At 47.4% G+C, this 18,522-nt stretch overlaps 1 protein-coding gene across 9 annotated transcripts in view; it reads right to left on the bottom strand.

Annotated features, from left to right (window-relative positions):
* Nucleotides 1-18,522, bottom strand: part of SGMS1 (sphingomyelin synthase 1) — a 922,685-nt gene that overhangs the window by 42,654 nt on the left and 861,509 nt on the right. For all 9 annotated transcript variants that reach the window (XM_078642900.1, XM_078642901.1, XM_078642896.1 and 6 more), the window contains one exon: nt 3,250-3,367. In XM_078642900.1, the coding sequence (XP_078499026.1) occupies nt 3,250-3,367 (118 nt within the window). The remainder of the gene's footprint in view (nt 1-3,249; nt 3,368-18,522) is intronic.

Here is an 18,522-nt window from a genome sequence, read left to right as displayed (position 1 = left end):
CCCGAATCTTGATCTAGGGAAGTCATTTCTGGGGCCATGTATGATGACATCACAAATTCAATCACTGATGACATTACCAGTGACATATTTAATCACCATTAATACCATTTACATCAGTTAATGCCAGGTCCTGGGAACAATTTCCATGCCACAGAGCCTGCTGCCACAGTCCTTTGGTTCTGCCCAGAGGGCACTGGGCCCAGCCTTTGGCCATATCCTTCACAGTGATCTTGCCCCCACAACCTGCTATGCATTGCTTTTGGCCACATCCATAGCACAGTGGGCGCATTGGGCATCTTTCGTGCTCACACTCTTCCTGCGCTCAGCATTTGGCAGTGGTCAGCTTGAACTGGGTGCAGCTCATGACCTTTGGCTATGACCGCAACATATAGTAGTCATGCACCTATGGCAAATAGCTCAGCAGGCACTGGGCCCAGCATGTGGCCTCCAACTAGGCCAAGTGACCATTCCTCCCATAACCCACTGAGTGCACCAGACTTCAAACATTGTGTTCTTGGCTACAGCCTGTATCCGGTCACAATGACCCCTGGGGCTTTTGAGTTTGCCCTTTGGCAGAGCCCACCCAGTCCCCCTTCTCCTCACTACACTATCAACTTTTGTGGGTTTCAAAATGTGTTCAAATTTTCCTAGCATTAAAGAGAAATCCACCAACCCTAATTGATGATCACTTCGAAATAGTGCTGATTCGGGGATAGTTCAGGAATTCCACTATTTTCAAATGAGTTTGATTCAGCATGCACGCCTAGAATGTAGCTGAATCGTCCAAAAAACCTACTGGTACTTCAAAGGCACTAACTTAGCATGAGTAAGTCCATCATGCAGGCTTTCTATAAGCCAGAGGTACTAGCATGCCACTTACCTTGGTGGCCTCTCAGAAACATCAACCTGCATTTTCACCAGCCCTAACCTACAATAAATATCCTCTCATGCTACAAACAGCACGAAGACAAATTACTAACTCTGCCCCGCCCTAGGCAGCTTCTTAGATGTGAAACAGACGCCAATAGTTCTACGCCTAATCTCCATGTCTTCACACGTTTGCTGCCATAAAACAAACTTCAAGGTGAGGGTAGCTTGTAGCCAACACTGCCGAACACACACAAACTTTTCAGAAGGGAACCTCCCCAAAAGGGACCAATCTGGCATCTCTTTAGGCTTTCACAACAGGATGCTTTATTTTGAACATGAAAACTGCAGCAATTCCGATTCTTTCAAAGCCTCCTTCACACACAGCCCGAAGAATCTATTCACACAACGTAACAACTGACTTATTTTTTAAACTTAATTAAGGTATCAACTTGTTGTCTCCTTCGGACGCATTATGTATACGTATAGTAGTTGTCTAGTTCTCACTACAAAGAATCTAATCATGCAACTAACCATATATCTCTCACAGATGACAACAGTGACTCCTTAGTTCATGGATTAGAAAGCCAGTACTATGGAAAAATATTTCTTTTTTGCTAGTAGCTTCCACTCGCTTGATGAATCTGCCTGAATCTGTCAGAAAATAAGCATCTGTCCACCTGCACTTAGTGCCAGAAAACCTGGGGGTCGGAGGTTTACTCGGCTGACTCCAAATGGTGGAATTCCCATGTGTATTTTTTCTCTCCTCTGCAGGAAAAATCCACTAAACGTGGGCAACATCGTATCCCGTAGGCTAACTGTCCCCTTTTGTTCGTTTAATCATAATCCTTTACATGTTCTTTTGGAGGAAAATATGTGGCGGCAGAGTGGGCTTGCACTTCTCCGTCCTCGAACCCCATTGCCCCATATACCCACACTCCCCTTCTGGAAGGACTTGAGAGATTCTCAGCATGGTGGAAAGTTACCCCTTTATTAACTACAAGCAATAGCTAAATGTGGCCACTTGGTCTGCACACCCTACCTTAGGATCCCAAACCCAGTGGCGGCTCGTCTGCTAAGTCAGAGGAGCGTCAACCCACTGCTCTGCAGCAGGAAACATAAAATAATAGCTTGCCTTATTATAATTTTAAGTTTCCTTCTGCTGCTGCAGCTTTCTGGCCAGGGCGGGCTGCTATGAGGACAGAGGAGCAGGGGAGGAGTGGTTTACCCACTCCTTAGTGCACATGACTGTTTGGTCATCCCTCTCGGGCCGCCCAAAATAGTCATGTGTACTTCCCATATTCTCCATAAAGCCTGCATTACAGTCTGTATGGAGAACATTCCCAAGCCCCCATTCCCTGGCTGAGTACCGATCCATGCTTCTCAGACCAATCACAACCGCTTGGCTATCGGGAGCAAGGGAGCCGGGTGCTTCCTGCTGCTTTCCATATCCTGCGGCAGGACAGAGCAGGAAAAAGCGGAAGGAAAGACGCGGTGGTGGCCAGCCGGCCGTCACATAAGTGGTTAAAAAAAAAAAAGGAAACACCCCGCCCACCCGACTCCAGTAGCAACCGCTACTGTACAAACCCTGTACAAACCACTATGCAAATGTTTTTTTGCTGCCACTCAAGGTGACAGGACAACTGTCCCTTATAGTCCAAAGCGAAGTTGAATCCTGCACTGGTACCAGTGGATATTGAGCAAAATACGTCCACCTAGATCTGATATTACTTAACTGTCTGCAGATTGCCCGGGGCAGAGTTAAAGGGAGTCATAAAAATTCAATTTTACAGTGTATCCCCATACAGACTTCTTGGATGTCCCTAACTCAAGAATACCTTCCCGAAAATTAAGTGTTTAACATAGGTAAGGGCACTGGGATTAGAATTTGAGCCAAGAAGATTGTGTGTGCAAAGTAGGCACTGTGTGCAGGGGGATATGGGCACACTTTTGGAACGAGGACACATGCACAGCAGGCTATGCGCAATGTATAGGAGGTTCTCTTTGTGCGCTGCATAACGTCTAACCCATACCGACACGGCATAGTGGCCGACCACAACTAGTGGTTAACTTGGGATTGGGCACAACATCGAAGGGATTACTGGGAACAGAGTACTACCAAACAATGACTTGTGCCCGCAGAGCAGAACCACAAACTGTGCCAGTGCACACTGGAGGGGTACACCTGTGAACTGTTCTGGGCCATAAATAGCTCACTGGAGGTAAACCAGATGACCCCTCATATTCCACTAGGAGTCTAGATTCAAAGTATGTGTACAACTCTGAAGATAGAAGGCTTGCCAAACCAAATCTCAAACCGGCACTTTAACTGGATGCAGACTCACATTATCACTCAAAGTAAACAAACTGAAGTAAACTTACCTTAGGAGAACAGTGGAAGTGCTTTCCAGGTACTGGGAGTGTAGTTACATACATCGTAATACACCGATAAAGGTACAGCGTGCCCACAAGACAGAAAAATCTTCTACCTATAATTGACCTATAATATAATGAAAATAAAAGTCAGATAGTCAGAAGATAATTGCTCACTTATAGTACATGTTGCGGCTAAGGACTCTGAAAGGTAAATTAGAGATAATGTAAGGACTTCCAATGCTAAAAGTGCTATTTAAATAATTAATTTGTGTGAGTGTTTATGGACTTTGAAAGCATTTTCTCAGGCTTCCATTTCCATGGCATATTTTAGCGTACACTTGCCCTTCTGCTTTTGCTCACTAATTGCGGCCATCATTTACATTGCAATTTTGTACCTTAGATGCGTTTCTGCCTGTAGATCAAAATGGAGAATCTGTAGACCTGGGCACCGCCAAACCTCTCTGCACCCATTAATCATACCTTGTGTGTTAGTTCACTCTCCAGCTACACTACCAGTGAAACCTCATCTTGTGCCTCTGCCGTAGCATCTCTTCCTCTCCCTTTTGCGCTCCTGAACACTTCCATCTGTCTTGTCCCCTCCTTTATGAGCTCTAAGGTCTCTGATGCTCACAGTATGAAATATCAAGCCTTCCCATTTTGGGTCTTTCATTGCCTGTACCTCCAGTACCCCTCACCGCCACCCTGCCGCTCAGTACAATTTGTTCATAACGTAACTGGTCTCTCCTGCTCCCAACTTAGCCAATAAGCCTCTTGCTCCCGTGCATACAATTCATTTGTTCCACTCGACTAAGAGGTATCCCTTTCTCGCATCTGCACCCAAGCCTCAACGTGAACCGGTTGTTTATCACACATCTATATGCTATCAAAGGTCCAATATCCCTACTTTCCTATTGTATGGCAACCTCACATTTAAACTCCTCTGTATGTGCCCTTCTATCTTGTACCCTCCAAATGAACCTTCAGGAGAGCTTATATTCCTAGCATCTCTCCCGCCTCCTTGCAGTCTTGCACATCCCTCCTCCCCCTTTGCTTTTCACTAGTACTCCATTTACCCCATCTCTCCCATCAAGACCTCCACGTTATCCTGTAGGAATCGAAGCATGCCCTCTGTTTGCCTCTCACTCCAAAGTCTGGTATGTTTTAGCTTCGCAACAAATTCTGGATCCCTCCATTAGAGTCTGACCAAGTGTACGGCATACTTGCTTCTTCCTAGGCCCCTATAATCCTTGATTCCCCATTCTCCCCTGAGATTCCAATTTTACTGCTCCACTTGAATCCATTAGGGTATGTAAGTGTTCAAGTCCGCTCTGCTGCCACCCTTCCCCTGACCATACACATCCCTTCAAGCTATCCCCCAACTTCCTTGGCTTCTGAACAACTGAATCTCTGTGGACCTCTGTACGAGTATGAAAACACCACAGTGAGCAAAAAGGACAAAAGGGAGCAACAACTCTCAAAGGACTCGGAGTACTTTAAGGAAAAATAGCAAAAATAAAGCCAACCAAATTAAATGGAGGTTTAAAGAATGATTTAGAATAAGCAATCAATTTTTTTAGAAGCTACAAGTAATCCTCTATAATCTTCTATTATGAAACAAATTAGTGTTCAACATGGACGATTCTGACCATTGTCCTGTATGTAGGCAATGACAAGTTTCAGTTTGTAGAACGAATGATTGACAAGCATCATTTCGCTGGTTTGGTTCATTATCACTTCACAGTCAATAACGAGTGCCAATAAACTAGAAGAAACATCTACAAAACATGCAGAAGGTTTACTTTTAAGTCTGTCTGTCTAACTCACTAGTATTTGCACTTACTGTACCGCCTCTTTCTCCTATTGATAAATTATGAAAAATACTATCAAGAAAAAGAACATGCACAGTGTTTATTTAAAAGAAAAAGAAAAACAAGCATTTACAATGCAATGGTTTTGCCTTTGTTAAAGTTAGAGCTATTGGCATTGCTCTTGACATTTTTATTTATGTTTTTTTAACATAAATAAATGGCATTGTCATTTACAATGCCACTAGCGTTATCTCTCGCAAATGACACACACAAACACACACACAGAGCCCCCCCCCACACAGAGCCCCCCACACACACAGCCACACAGAGCCCCCCACACACACAGCCACACAGAGCCCCCCACACACACAGCCACACAAAGCTCCCCACACACACAGCCACACAGAGCCCTCCACACACCCACACAGAGCCTTCCACACACACCCACACAGCACAAGCAGGCAACAGGGGCACACGGAGGCACAAGCAGGCAACAGGGGCACACGGAAGCACAAGCAGGCAACAGGGGCACGAAAACGGAGGCACAAGCAGGCAACAGGGGCACACGGAGGCACAAGCAGGCAACAGGGGCACCCGGAGGTACAAGCAGGCAACAGGGGCACCCGGAGGCACAAGCAGGCAACAGGGGCACACGGAGGCACAAGCAGGCAACAGGGGCACACGGAGGCACAAGCAGGCAACAGGGGCACACGGAGGCACAAGCAGGCAACAGGGGCACACGGAGGCACAAGCAGGCAACAGGGGCACGAAAACTGAGGCACAAGCAGGCGACAGGGGCACAAAAACGGAGGCACAAGCAGGCGACAGGGGCACGAAAACGGAGGCACAAGCAGGCAACAGGGGCACACAGAGGCACAAGCAGGCAACAGGGGCACACAGAGGCACAAGCAGGCAACAGGGGCACACGGAGGCACAAGCAGGCAACCCTACAACCTAAAAGACTACCCCTGCACAACCCAAAAATACTACACTTACCTCTCACTCCTCCATTGTGCCCCTCTTCTCCGGCTTCCAGCGACATCAGATCTGCACGTCGTTGTTTGGAAACGGAAACGCCTTCCAATCAACGATGTGGATAGCGCATACCATTAAAACTCCAGCGTTGTAACAACGCTTGCGATGTAACAACTTGCGAACTAATGGTACGCGTTGTAAAATCGCAAGTGTAGTAACGCTTGGGAAGTAATGGTATGCGCACTAGCAGCTGCACACTAAAGGTCGTTTACCTGTTATGTGTAGCGTACAAAAGTGTGAATCTTCTGCCTAACTCAGGAGAGTTTGCAAGTATACTCGAAAAGTGCTCAAATGTACGGATAATACACCTGCTAAATGGGCTTAAGATCTGACGTCACTTCTTGTGTTGCCACTCCCTATGTCACGTGTGCATGCGACCGCTGGCATGTGGGATGATGTCATCAGCTGTGATGCCACTTGCTTACTGATTAACTAGGTTAGTCCCCGCCCTCTTCTTTTTTTAGAACTTGTGCCCTGTTCATAACCCATAGGAACATTTCTTAAAACGTCAAACCACAAACAAATGCTAAACCACAAACAGCTTGGCTATCAAAGCAGCATAAGGAGATGTGTGGGTCAGCGTCACAGCTGCTATGCTGACTGACTTCATGGATATCACATCTAGCACGTGCAAGCTAGACCACGTAGGCCGTGGTGGAAAGGGGGGGACTAGAACTACAAGTCCCAAAATGTAAAGGGCTGCTGGATGGAAGCCAAGACAGGCTGCGGGTGTCACGCATGACACAGGGCTATTGATAATCTATTCAATTAGCATTGTATGTTAGAACACCCTCGTGTTTTTTTGGGGGGTTTACCTGGTCATTGATAGCTCAGTTGACAGATAAATAAAAGTACGAAAATATGCGCGAGGCTACCGCACCGTAGAAACTGTAGGTAGGTTTGTTTGGGGGGGGGGGGGGGGATATTTTGCGTCTTCCGCTCCTGTGCCAAGTAAACGTGCTCGGGACTGGAGGTAGGGGCAGGGGCTACCGATCCTCAGCTGCCCAAGCAGCAGCGCCGGCTCCGTCTCCTGCCACTGCGCTTATTGTACCTGAGGCGGCGGGGAGTCAGAGCATATCTGCAGAGAGGAGGCGGAGGGGGCGGGCCAGGATTCCAGTCGGCTTTCCCCTCTGTGCAAACTCACCGGATCCGCCAGCTGAAGGAACACAGCTCCGCTCCTGCCGTCTCTTCCCCTGGGGCTCCCTCAGCACACGGGAGCCCCGCACCATCCAGCACTTCTCCTCCGGGGCTCCATGCGTCTCCGGGCGGGGGCGGGACTTCCGCCCAGCCGCGCCAGGATTGGCCGGCCGGCCAACCACTTCCGAAATGACGGCGGGTGCCGTCGCCTATGCCCACGCTTAGTAGAGCGACCAGGAATCAATGTTAGAATTTCCAAAATAGAGGCGCTTTACCCATTGAAATGCCTGCTCTCGTGAGATGACTCAGGACTACAGAGTGACGTCACAGCGTCTGCTCCTGTAGTTCTGTGTCGTTGTTCACAGGAATTTGCCGTCGATGCCGGACCAGATTCGGGGGCGTTCCCGAGAACAGGCTTTCGGCTGACGTAGCCAAAAGCCAAAAATTCTCGGGAACGCCCCCGAATCTGGTCCGAGATTGACGGACAGAGCCCTCTCCCAATGGCTAGCCTCCATTTATGGAGCTAGCCAATGGGAGGAGGGGGCGGATACCCGACCCCACACACAGATCATAAGATTTTTCCTAGCGCAGGCAAAACCTAAAAAGGGGTAGATGTGGCTTGTTGTTGCGAGAACCTTCCGGCGTTTCCATCAAGTAAATGCCGACTGTCTTGCAAGTCACAGAGGATGTCTGCCACCTCAGGCACCACATCAGTCAGAGCATTTCATGTAATTTATAACAGAGTTCCAATGTCATAAAGGCTCGTCAGTCAGAGGTGAAGCTTGTCAGATAAGGAGTCATTTAACGAGGTCTATTTTTGAGCTACTTCTTTCTAGAAACAGTCTCCAGCCTCCATTCTGGAAGTTAATCCATATAGGAGTAAACTTTTCAAATACTTTGTCTTTAACAGAAAACCTTAATACAAACAAATGTATTCAGATGATGCCCTCAGTCATTAGCTACACGCCTAACATCTTGCATCTCAGGGGCGATTTGTCATTATACGGGACACATTTATCTGTAAGCCTCAGCAGACTGCATCTTCGCTGGGACTTGGCAAGCCTACACAGCAACCCACGCCATTCAGTATGAGCGCCAACTTGAAATTTGTAAGCAGTGGCATTATTCAGTCACTCCCATCATCACCTTTCCATTAATGAAGAAACCATGCCCCTTAATTGACATCTGTCCATTGTATGCTATGGAACCCCCTTCGCATCTCCTACAATGACTTAGACCATCACCCCCCAAATAAAATCAGAAAAGCAATTTCAGTTTCTGAATGGACCAGTTTGACTGGTATTCTATCTCCAAACTCAGAGGTAGCTCCCTATCCCAGAACCTCAAGGGAGTTTACCACAGCACCCAGACACACCAAGGAATTCTAGCTGGAGCCTCCTCCTCCAGAAACATAGTAATTACCTCACTAGTCTATCCACATGATGCAGGTCTATCAGTGGGTCAGACCATTGCATCATTCTCCCGTCTGGCAATTCCATTCAACCCCTCCGTCCAAAACCAGCAGCCAACAGCCTTACCACCACAATTCAGGGGCATGGTAAATATAATTATATGAATGCCACCCTCCTCATCCTCTTAACTGGTTCCTTGCCTACTCTGTTTGCTAACCTACTCTCCACCGTGTTCCAAGACTGAGATGCCAGCCAGTTCAACTCTGGTCTCTCCAAATATGGGCAACTCGATCGACAACCTGAGGATGCCTGGAACATATCCAAAACAAATTTCAAATATCCACCAATCACGCAGCTCGAACTTCCTTGCAACCAAAATTACAAGTTACGACAAACTGCAATAACTGTTGAAACCTTCAATGCGCCTGTAAAATTAGTAACTGATGAAACTCCCATCATTAACTGGAAAGGTCTCTATAAAAACTTCAAAATGTTCAGGCAAGTTTAAAATAAAACATTAGCAACGATCTCGTCAAACACTCAAATTGGTTCAGTGAGCTACCACCAACCAATTCAATTATACCTCCATTAGCCTTCTCCGCAGGTACCATTACCTAATTCAGCTTAATACCCTCTTTTTCACTCAAACCGGGAGCACGGTGGTTAATATTTATCCACAACTCCCCACAACAGGTCTGCAAAATACTGCAATTATACCTAAAATAATGCCAGTGAATGGCCAACAAGAGGATGTTTCTCTTTGCTCGTAAAACCAATCTTTATTTAAAGTTTGTTAGTTGCTCACAGCCTTCCATGAACTGTGCATGCCCCCTATCCTGCCCTCAATGCCTGGATTTCACAAAAACCTGATGGTCTCGAAAGATAAAACTACTGTACAGCGTTTCATCGACCGAATTGCTTTTGTCTCTTCTTAACAAAAATCCTAAATATATACTAGCTCAAAGTGCTAAACTGATCTTACTTGATTTACCTACCAATTCAAACTCCCCTACAAATTGAACAGGGGAAGGCAGTCAAAAAATGTCATGGGGCTTACTCAATAAGCTCAGTGGGTCCAGAAAGTACCATTCAAGGGCAATTCACTGGGTGATCCATACCACAGGGCATGCCCTTGAGAATGAAGTGGATGAATTCACTTAGGTGGATGGAAGGAGGTGAAGGAGTAGTTTCTTACCTGTAACTCCAGTTCTGTAGTAGGGGTATCTCTGTGTATAGTCCTAATCTTGTGAATAGTCCCGCCCATGTGCGTGGACCCCGAAGCAATCAAAATAGTCTCTTAAGTTGTTTTCTTCTGCAGTACTGCATAGAAAGAAAATCAAAGACAAATAATGCAGCCTAAAACTACAAGGCTACATTGGCCAGCACTTTATCTTGAAGTGAAAAGGATAGCCAAATTACATTTAACACACTTTGCAAAGTTTCACACTCAGAGAAACTCCCCTTCACAAAAATCCTTTGCAATGATAGAGAGGAAGGGTTGGACAGACAAGCCCCATAGGCTGCCATTATGTGTCTGGAAAAGGGATACCGTGCCTTTAAGGTACTCTCCAGAGACCCTCTGTATCCCAGGATGCACAGCCAAAGGCCTTTTACTTTCAGTTATTTTTGAAGGTGTATAAAGCCAGGCCTGTAGCATACAGTCCACTATCTCTTCATCCACCGGCGAGGAGGGCGGCGCTTAGGACAATAACAGAGATACCCTACTACAGAACTGGAGTTACAGGTAAGAAACTACTCCTTCTGTAGTAGGGGATCTCTGTGTATAGTCATAATCTTGTGAATAGAATGGCAAGCCCATCCCAACAAACCAAACCAGCGGTGGAGGAAACAGACATCACTACTGTGCAAACAGATTTCTCAACGAAGCCTGCCCAACCTGAGCGTCAGAGTCCAGACAGTAGTGCTTAGCAAAGATATGGACCGATTTCCAAGTGGCAGCCCTACAGATATCTGCAATGGGAACATTACGCAGCAAAGCCGTTGTAGCCGCTTTGCCTCTGGTGGAATGAGCCGTAGGCTTACCCAGTAAGGTTTTGTTAGCTTTTTGGTAACATAACTGGATACAGGACACAATCCACCTAGAGATAGACTGTTTTGAGGTGACAAGACCAGTTCTGACCGATCCATAATTGACAAACAATTGGTCTGACCTACATATGTCTTTGGTCTTATCCAAGTAGAATTTCAACACTCTTCTGACATCCAGGGAGTGAAGAGACCTCTCCGCTGGAAAAACTAGGTAAAATTATCGTCTGATTAACATGGAAATCAGAAATCACTTTAGGGAGGAACTTAGGGTGAGTTCGCATCACTACCTTAGAAGCATGAAATACAGTGTAAGGTTCTTGGCAAAACAAGGCCTGGATTTCACTCACCCTGCGGGCCGATGTAATAGCCACATGATTAGGTTCAAAAGGTTCTTTCTTCATGCGAGACAGCACCACATTCAGCTCCCAGGAAGGCGAAGGACGCCTAACAGGGGGAAACACTTTTTTCAATCCCTCCAAAAAATCTTTAATTACAGGAATCTGGAAGAAGGATGTTTGTGAAGGGCATTTCCTATACTCTGTTAATGCTGCGAGGTGAACCTTAATAGAATGGAAATTAAGGCCAGATTGAGCCAAATGCAAGAGGTATGGAAGGATGACATCTTCCTTGCAGGTGGTAGGATCATAGTTCTTGGACGTGCACCAGATGCAGAACCTCTTCCACTTGTAGGTATAGGAAGTCCTTGTGGAAGGCCTCTTAGCCTCCTTGAGTATTTCCATGCAATTGTCAGGCAAATTAAGGTGTCCATATTGCACTATCTCAGGAGCCATGCCGCCAAACTCAACGATGAGAGGTTGGGGTGCACCATCTGCCCCCCGAACTTCGTGAGATGGTCCGGCCGTAATGGCAGCCGCAGGTGGGGTTGGAGAGACCGGTGTAGCAGGTCCGTGAACCGCCAATGCAGAGGCCACTCCGGAGCAATGAGGATCATTCGTGCTCTGGACTGAGACAGCTTGATGAGTCCTGCCGGAATCAGGGGAATGGGTGGAAAAGCGTACAGAAAGCTGTTCGACCAGCTGATCCATAGCGCATTCGCCAGAGTCCCCGGTTGGTAAAACTTGGAGGCGAAGTCTCCGCATTTTCTGTGGTGGCGAACAGATCTATTTCTCCAGTGCCCCACCTGTCGAAGAGGTTTCCTAGCACCTTGTCATTTAGAAAACCACTCGTGGTTTTCTTGGACCAGCCTGCTGAGTGTGTCCGTCTGAGCATTCGGCACACCCGGCAGATGGGTAGCTGTTATAGTCAGTCTTCTGGCAAGCAGCCAGTGCCAGATCGCCTGCGTTTTTTGTGACAGTGTGCGCGATCTCGAGCCCCCTTGCTTGTTGAGGTAATACATCGTGGTCGTATTGTCAGTCAGTACAAGCAAGGAGTTGGTCCGGAAGGACGGATGAAAGGCCTTCAGCGCCAAGTGAACAGCTCTGAGTTCCAGAAAAATGATGTGATACGTGGATTCCGCCTGGCACCACGTTCCTTGGATCTATAGATGGCCCGAATGCGCTCCCTAGCCGTGGAGAGAGGCATCTGTCACAACAGTTCGAATATGTCCTTGTGGAATGGAACCCCCTTGAGGAGATTCTCTGCTGAGCACCAACATCCAGGGACTGTTGAGCGTGTAGACACAGTTGCATCCTGTCATCCCAGCTCTGTCGTTTCTGGTCCCATTGATCCTCCAGACATTCCTGCAGCGGTCTCATGTGGAGGCGTGCATGTCGTGTGAGGAAGATGCAAGAGACCATCGACCCCAGAAAAGAAGACACCGTCCTCACTGTCGTAGATGAAACGGACATGAGAGCCTGAGACTTCCGAAGGATCGATAAGCGTCGCTCCGCCGAAGGAGACATGCTTACTGAGAGAGTATTGATGGAGGCTCCCAAGTACTGCAGGCACTGGACAGGAGTCGGAATGGACTTGGACATTTTGATGTGCAAACCCAACTGGTTCAATAGAATGGCCGTCCTGTTGACGAGCAATTGCGCTTCCTGGAAGGTGGAGGCTTTGATCAACAAGTCGTCCAGATACAGGTAGTCAAACAACTTGTTCTTTCTCAGGTGAGCTGCCACCACTGCCATGCACTTTGAAAAATCCTGGGTGCAGACTTCAGTCCAAACGGTAGTACGGTGTACTGATAGTGATTGGTGCCGACTAGGAAGCGCAGGAACTTCCAGTGTTTCCTTGCAATGGGCACATAGAAGTACGCATCCTGCAGCAAAGGACGAGAAAGATGTCTGCGCTGCAATGTTTCGAAGATCACAGAAGTGGAAGGAGTGGGCACCGTCAATGTGATCCCTAACTTAGCTGCCCCCCTCAGCAGCACATCCTGGAATGTCACAATGTCATCCACAGGCGACGGTCTCGTAGGAGGAGGGTCAGATAAAGTGGGAGCATACCTCCTGTCACTGGATGAGTCCGTGTCTCGGGCCCGTGACCTTTCCCTCCGACGACGATGTTGTGCCCTCGTCGAGGATCTACGCTCACTGCGAGAGCGATGCCTCCCTCTGGATCTTGACCTTGGATTTCTGGGCCTCGCAGGAACTGCCGGCCCCGGAGGCTGCGGAAGCGGAGGAGGCTGAGACGGAACCAAAAGTTATGGCTGTGGAGGCCGGGGAGGCGGTGGAGGAGGAGGCGTAGGTGTCCTGGGCCTTGAGGGCGAATAGGTCCGTGAATAATCAGATTCCGGTGACTCACGCACTCTCCTCTTCTTACGAGCGGGCTTCGGGGAGGATGCTCTGGAGGCAGACCTCTCTGCAGACGAGTGCCGGCGTCGCCGCGACCGGGGACTCGCATAAGAAGATGAAACACTAACCACTGAGGCACTAGACACCGTCATGGGCCTTGACTTACTCTTTGACGATTTTTCCTTCCTCGATGTCTACCTCTTAGATTTCTCATCCCTCAACGTCTATCATCTAGACATCGACGAACTCCTCGACGTCGAATAGCTACGCCTCGACGTCGATTTACCTTTTCTTGACGTCGATCTTCGCATCGACGGCAAACAGCGGTGTCGCGCCTTCGGGACACATCACCACGTCGATGGTGTGTCGACGCCCGTGAAGTCCTCGACGTTGTCCTCGTCCGAGGTCTCGACGTCCTACCCCTCGACGTTAATTATCGACGTCGCTTCGATCCAGAGCCCTGGGTCGACGGGGAACATATTGTGGTCATACCTCTCGACGCCGACATCGAAGCCATCGACGTCGACCAGTGCCTTTTCGTGGCCTTGTCTTGACTGGGGTGCCCCCCAGAGGCCGATGCATGGGCAGAGGACGATGTCAGAGTCCCTCCATGCCCAGAAGTCTCACCCGTCTCTTGATATCTCCTCTGCTCCAGGCCTTGGAGACGAATCTTCTCCCTGTCACGCAGGGTCCTCCTGGAGAAAGAGTGACATATATCACAGGAGTCGGGGACATGGTTGGAAGGGAGGCAGAGTATGCATACTCTGTGGGGGTCAGACTTAGCCTTCTTCCTACCACACTCAGGGCACTTGTCGAATAAAGCTGGCCTTTCGACAAGAAAGAGGTGGTAAAACTGGTTAAAAAACACAGCAACTGGAAGAGGAAGACCTTAGATGTCGAGTGAAACACTCAAAACACTGGAAAAGTGCCAAAAATTGAAGTTATACCCAAAAGGGTAGGCTCAATGCTCCAGGGTCCTGCTAGCAGGAGCCGGAAAAAAGAACTGAAAGTAAAAGGCCTTTGGCTGTGCATCCTGGGATACCGTGGGTCTCTGGAGAGTTCCTTAAAGGCACGGTATCCCTATTCCAGACACAATGGCAGCCTATGGGGCTTGTCTGTCCAACCCTTCCTCTCTATCACTGCAAAGGATTTTCGTGAAGGGGAGTTTCTCTGAGTGTGAAACTTTGCAAAGTGTGTTAAATTTAATATTATTTGGCTATCCTTTTCACTTCAAGATGAAGTGCTGGCCAATGTAGCCTTGTAGTTTTAGGCTGCATTATTTGTCTTTGATTTTCTCTTAAGTGTCTATGCAGGACTGCAGAAGAAGACAACTTAAGAGACTATTTTGATGGGGAACATCACTTACAACGAATTTTTTACAACGCACTACCATTACATCGCAACCATTACAACGCAAACCATTACAACGCAATGCGCTGGGGGGCGCTCTAGGATAGGGAATGTATTTAATATACTATCCAACACCTTCCCTGCTATCCACGGGGACTGGAGTTGGAATAGTAAATTAAATAATTCACTATCCAGCGCCTAAAAGCATTATGCGTTGTAATGGTATGCGATGTAAAAACCGCGTTGTAAAGGCATGCGATGTAAAAGCATGCGTTGTAGTGACACCAATCCATTTTGATTGCTCCGGGGTCCACGCACATGGGCGGGACTATTCACAAGATTAGGACTATACACAGAGATCACCTTCTACAGAAATGGTGCAGGGCGAAGCAACTACAGCCACGCAATTCAGTCTTATTCAACTTAAATACTTTTGCTGGTCAAACACCACATGTCAAATAACGGTGGATTTTCATGACTGAGATGCCATGGTAAGCAGGGAACTTCAGACTCATGGTGACACATGGTTTGTGGGTGCCCCAACATCAAACCATTCTGATAGGGTGTGCAACAAAGGGTAAATTAAGTTTACAACAAAGTGGATACAACGCATGCCATTACAACGCCGTCATTTCAACGACTGCTTTGTTACATCGCATACCATTTCAACGCAAGTCGTTACAACGACTTGTTGCAGGGGGCAGAAGGTGTTCGATATAAAATCCAACACCTTCCCTGCTGTTGCAAAGACTGGAGTGGGAATAGTAAATTATTCTATTCCAAAGTCAAGCGCCCCCTCTACAGCAAGTCATTGTAATGGTATGTGCCGTAACAACGCGGTCATTGTAATGACCGCATTGTAATGGCATGCGTTGTAAGCGCGTGCGTTGTAACGTGTCCTATTCGCTACAAAGCCTAGGCTTACCCTACTTCCCTTATCCGTTTTTTTGGACGCAAATCGTTGTAAGCTAGCTTTGCTGTACCTGGGTCAAGTGGTGGGCGAGAAGAGTTAGTGTCAAAGATAAGACGATGAGAACCACCGAACCCGGAGACTCGTACTGGAACACTGCAAGTCACTAGAAATACTAATATACAAAATGGGGAGTTGCCACACAAGCACCTAAAATGTGGAGCAGGTGAATAAAATTCAAAGGTAAAGAGGTAGAACTGGGAAGAACTAGAAATATACTTTGTGTGGTGATGTGTCCAACTAAGAGCACACCAAACGTTTATATATCTATCTCAATCAATACCACTGCAATTACACAGTAAAGCACTATTTATTTATTTGCGGGTTTGTAACCCGCTAGAATCGACTCTATACGGAGTATCTCTGCGCACAGAAAAGAAAGACAGACAGAGACAAGCCAGAAGCACATTGTAGGCAGACAGTTCAGTATAATCAGTGGATACATAGATTAGGTCTGAAACAGAAACGTTTTGAGTTTTTTCCTAAAACTTAGATGTTCTGAGCATTGCCTAAGCGCGAGAGGGAGTTTGTTCCACAGAGTGGGTCCGACAACGGACAAAGCCTTGCCGCCTTGTCTGGCCTTCTTAGCGGCTGGCACTCTCAGTAGAAGTTGGCTACTTGACCTCAGAGACCGAGCAGGGTTGTATGGAGTAAATTTGTGTATCCAGTAAGATGGCCCAAGTCCATTTAGGCTCTTATGAATTAGGCAACATTTTAAAATTAACCCTGTTACGAACTGAGAGCCAATGCAGTTTGTCCAGGAGGGGTTTCGATGGTGATCTTGGCGGGCATTCAGCACCAGCCTCGCTGCAGTGTTTTGCACCACCTGGAGTTTTGCTAGTACACCCTCATTGGCTGACAGCAAGAGTCAGTTGCAATAATCCAAACGGCTCAATACTAGAGCCTGCACCAAAGTTTTTCTGGTAGAGTCCGGCAACATAGGAAAGACTTTTCGTAAAAGACCAATACCATGGAAGCATAAGCCCACCACCCAGTTGCCATGTTGTTTAAAGGAGAGCTCACGGTCAAGGCTTACCCCTAGATTTTTTACAACCTGTTTGGGTTCTGGCACTAGACCAAGCTCGTGCGGCCTCCAGTCCGGTGTCCACGTGATCCTAGTCTCCCCGAAAAGCATGACTTCCGTCTTGTTTACGTTGCATTGGACTATGCAGTATTACGTGCTGTATAGGACAAAGCGTAATTTCCCCTGGATAAAGGCATGCGTGGTGTCGACTGATACTCTGTAGAGCTGACCCTGTATAAAAGGATTACAATCACTGTATGTCATGGCACTGTTTTTGTCTCCCAAACTCAATAAATGTGTTTAATAAAATAAAAAAAAGGAATCATTCGGCAAGGAACTTATCCTTTGACTCGGACACACAAATGCCTTGCTGTATACCTATATTACCTCGCGTGACACACTCTCCATGCGTAACAGCATGACAAGGGCAGATTTTAAAGGGGGTGAGTGGAACCTATCACGTCTAATAGCATGCACTTGTTGGAAGAAGATCACCGACATATTCAGTCACACAGCTCCTAGGAAGAGGATTATTCATTCATCCGGGCAGCTGCCAGCAAATTGCTTTGTAAGTACTCGCGTACGTTCTCACGCGTACACCCCCTTCAAGGAAAACACGGCCATACTGCAGATCTTGTGTTATGCAGAAATCAACTTTTTTTTATTGTGTCGGAGGAGTTAAGCTCGCATTGCTCACCTTTGTGTTCTCTCGTGGTCAGACAGACACGTGCGAATGCCTGCAGCTCAGTTTTTCATCCTTCCAAGGTCAATAAATTAAGTTATTTTAAACCGGGTAATAACACCTATCGTTTAGAGCGTCCCGAAACAGCAAAAGTGTAGCATAAAAACATTATCATGTACAACCCACGAATAAGCACGCACTTGTTTTATTCAAGTTGAATATTAAGTGTAAACAAAAGAGTCAAGAAGGGCACTATTTATCGACCAGGAAATTCAAGCGGACAAGAACAACATACAGCAGCCACCCATTCCCTGGCCTTTGTCTTTCCTTTGTTTCTTCTGTTGCCAAAGCAATCAGGTGAATATTACTGCGACACGGGACGGCACTGCAGCGCCAACAGAGGCGCGCTGCTGTCAGTCAGGGGATGCTTTTCAAGGGATTACCAGCTTGGAAATGAAAGACTTCCACCCTGAAAACGGAGTGCTGCCCGGGATGCACGTTGTACGTGACACGCTAAAGGTCAGCAGAGGTTGGCAGACGACATGAAAGAGAGCACCCTGCGGGCACAATTCATGGGTCTACAATGTTATTTATTTTTAAATGACCACGGAGCTTGGTAACTTGCATGGCAGAAATCCAATTCCTGAACCCTGGAGTTTTCCATAACAACTTGATGCTGATGCAAGCCTCCGTTCTTCCCCCGCGCAGCTGGGCGGTGGAACAACTTGCTGATCGTCACTCGCCGTCCAGCTCAGTTTCCACTTTCCACTTTCCATCAGTGGGGAGATATAGGAGTAAGCACAATTGGTAAATACAGAAGGCATTTCACTCCCTCGGAGCACCTGTCAATCATCGCTTCCCAATATGCAGCTCCGTGCTCGCCAAGGTCAATCTATCTACCGGGAGCGGTTCTGTGGTCGTAGGCACGGGGCCAATTCCCTCACCACATACATCCTCCCCTTGCCCTTTATGAAACAAAAAACAGGAGGTTCGGATTCTCACGGACACAGAGGAAACAAAGTGGCCATTAGAGATGAATATTGGCGACTGTGGCGAAAGGCAGCAGTAGCATGGATCCTTCTGGATCCCTCAGAGAGCTGGTGTTGCCACTTCTTC

This window comes from Lissotriton helveticus, chromosome 5_1 (assembly GCF_964261635.1).
Source record: "Lissotriton helveticus chromosome 5_1, aLisHel1.1, whole genome shotgun sequence".
Taxonomy (NCBI): domain Eukaryota; kingdom Metazoa; phylum Chordata; class Amphibia; order Caudata; family Salamandridae; genus Lissotriton; species Lissotriton helveticus.
The sequence above is the reverse complement of the archived record's forward strand: the minus strand, read 5'-3'. Positions and strand labels throughout refer to the sequence as shown.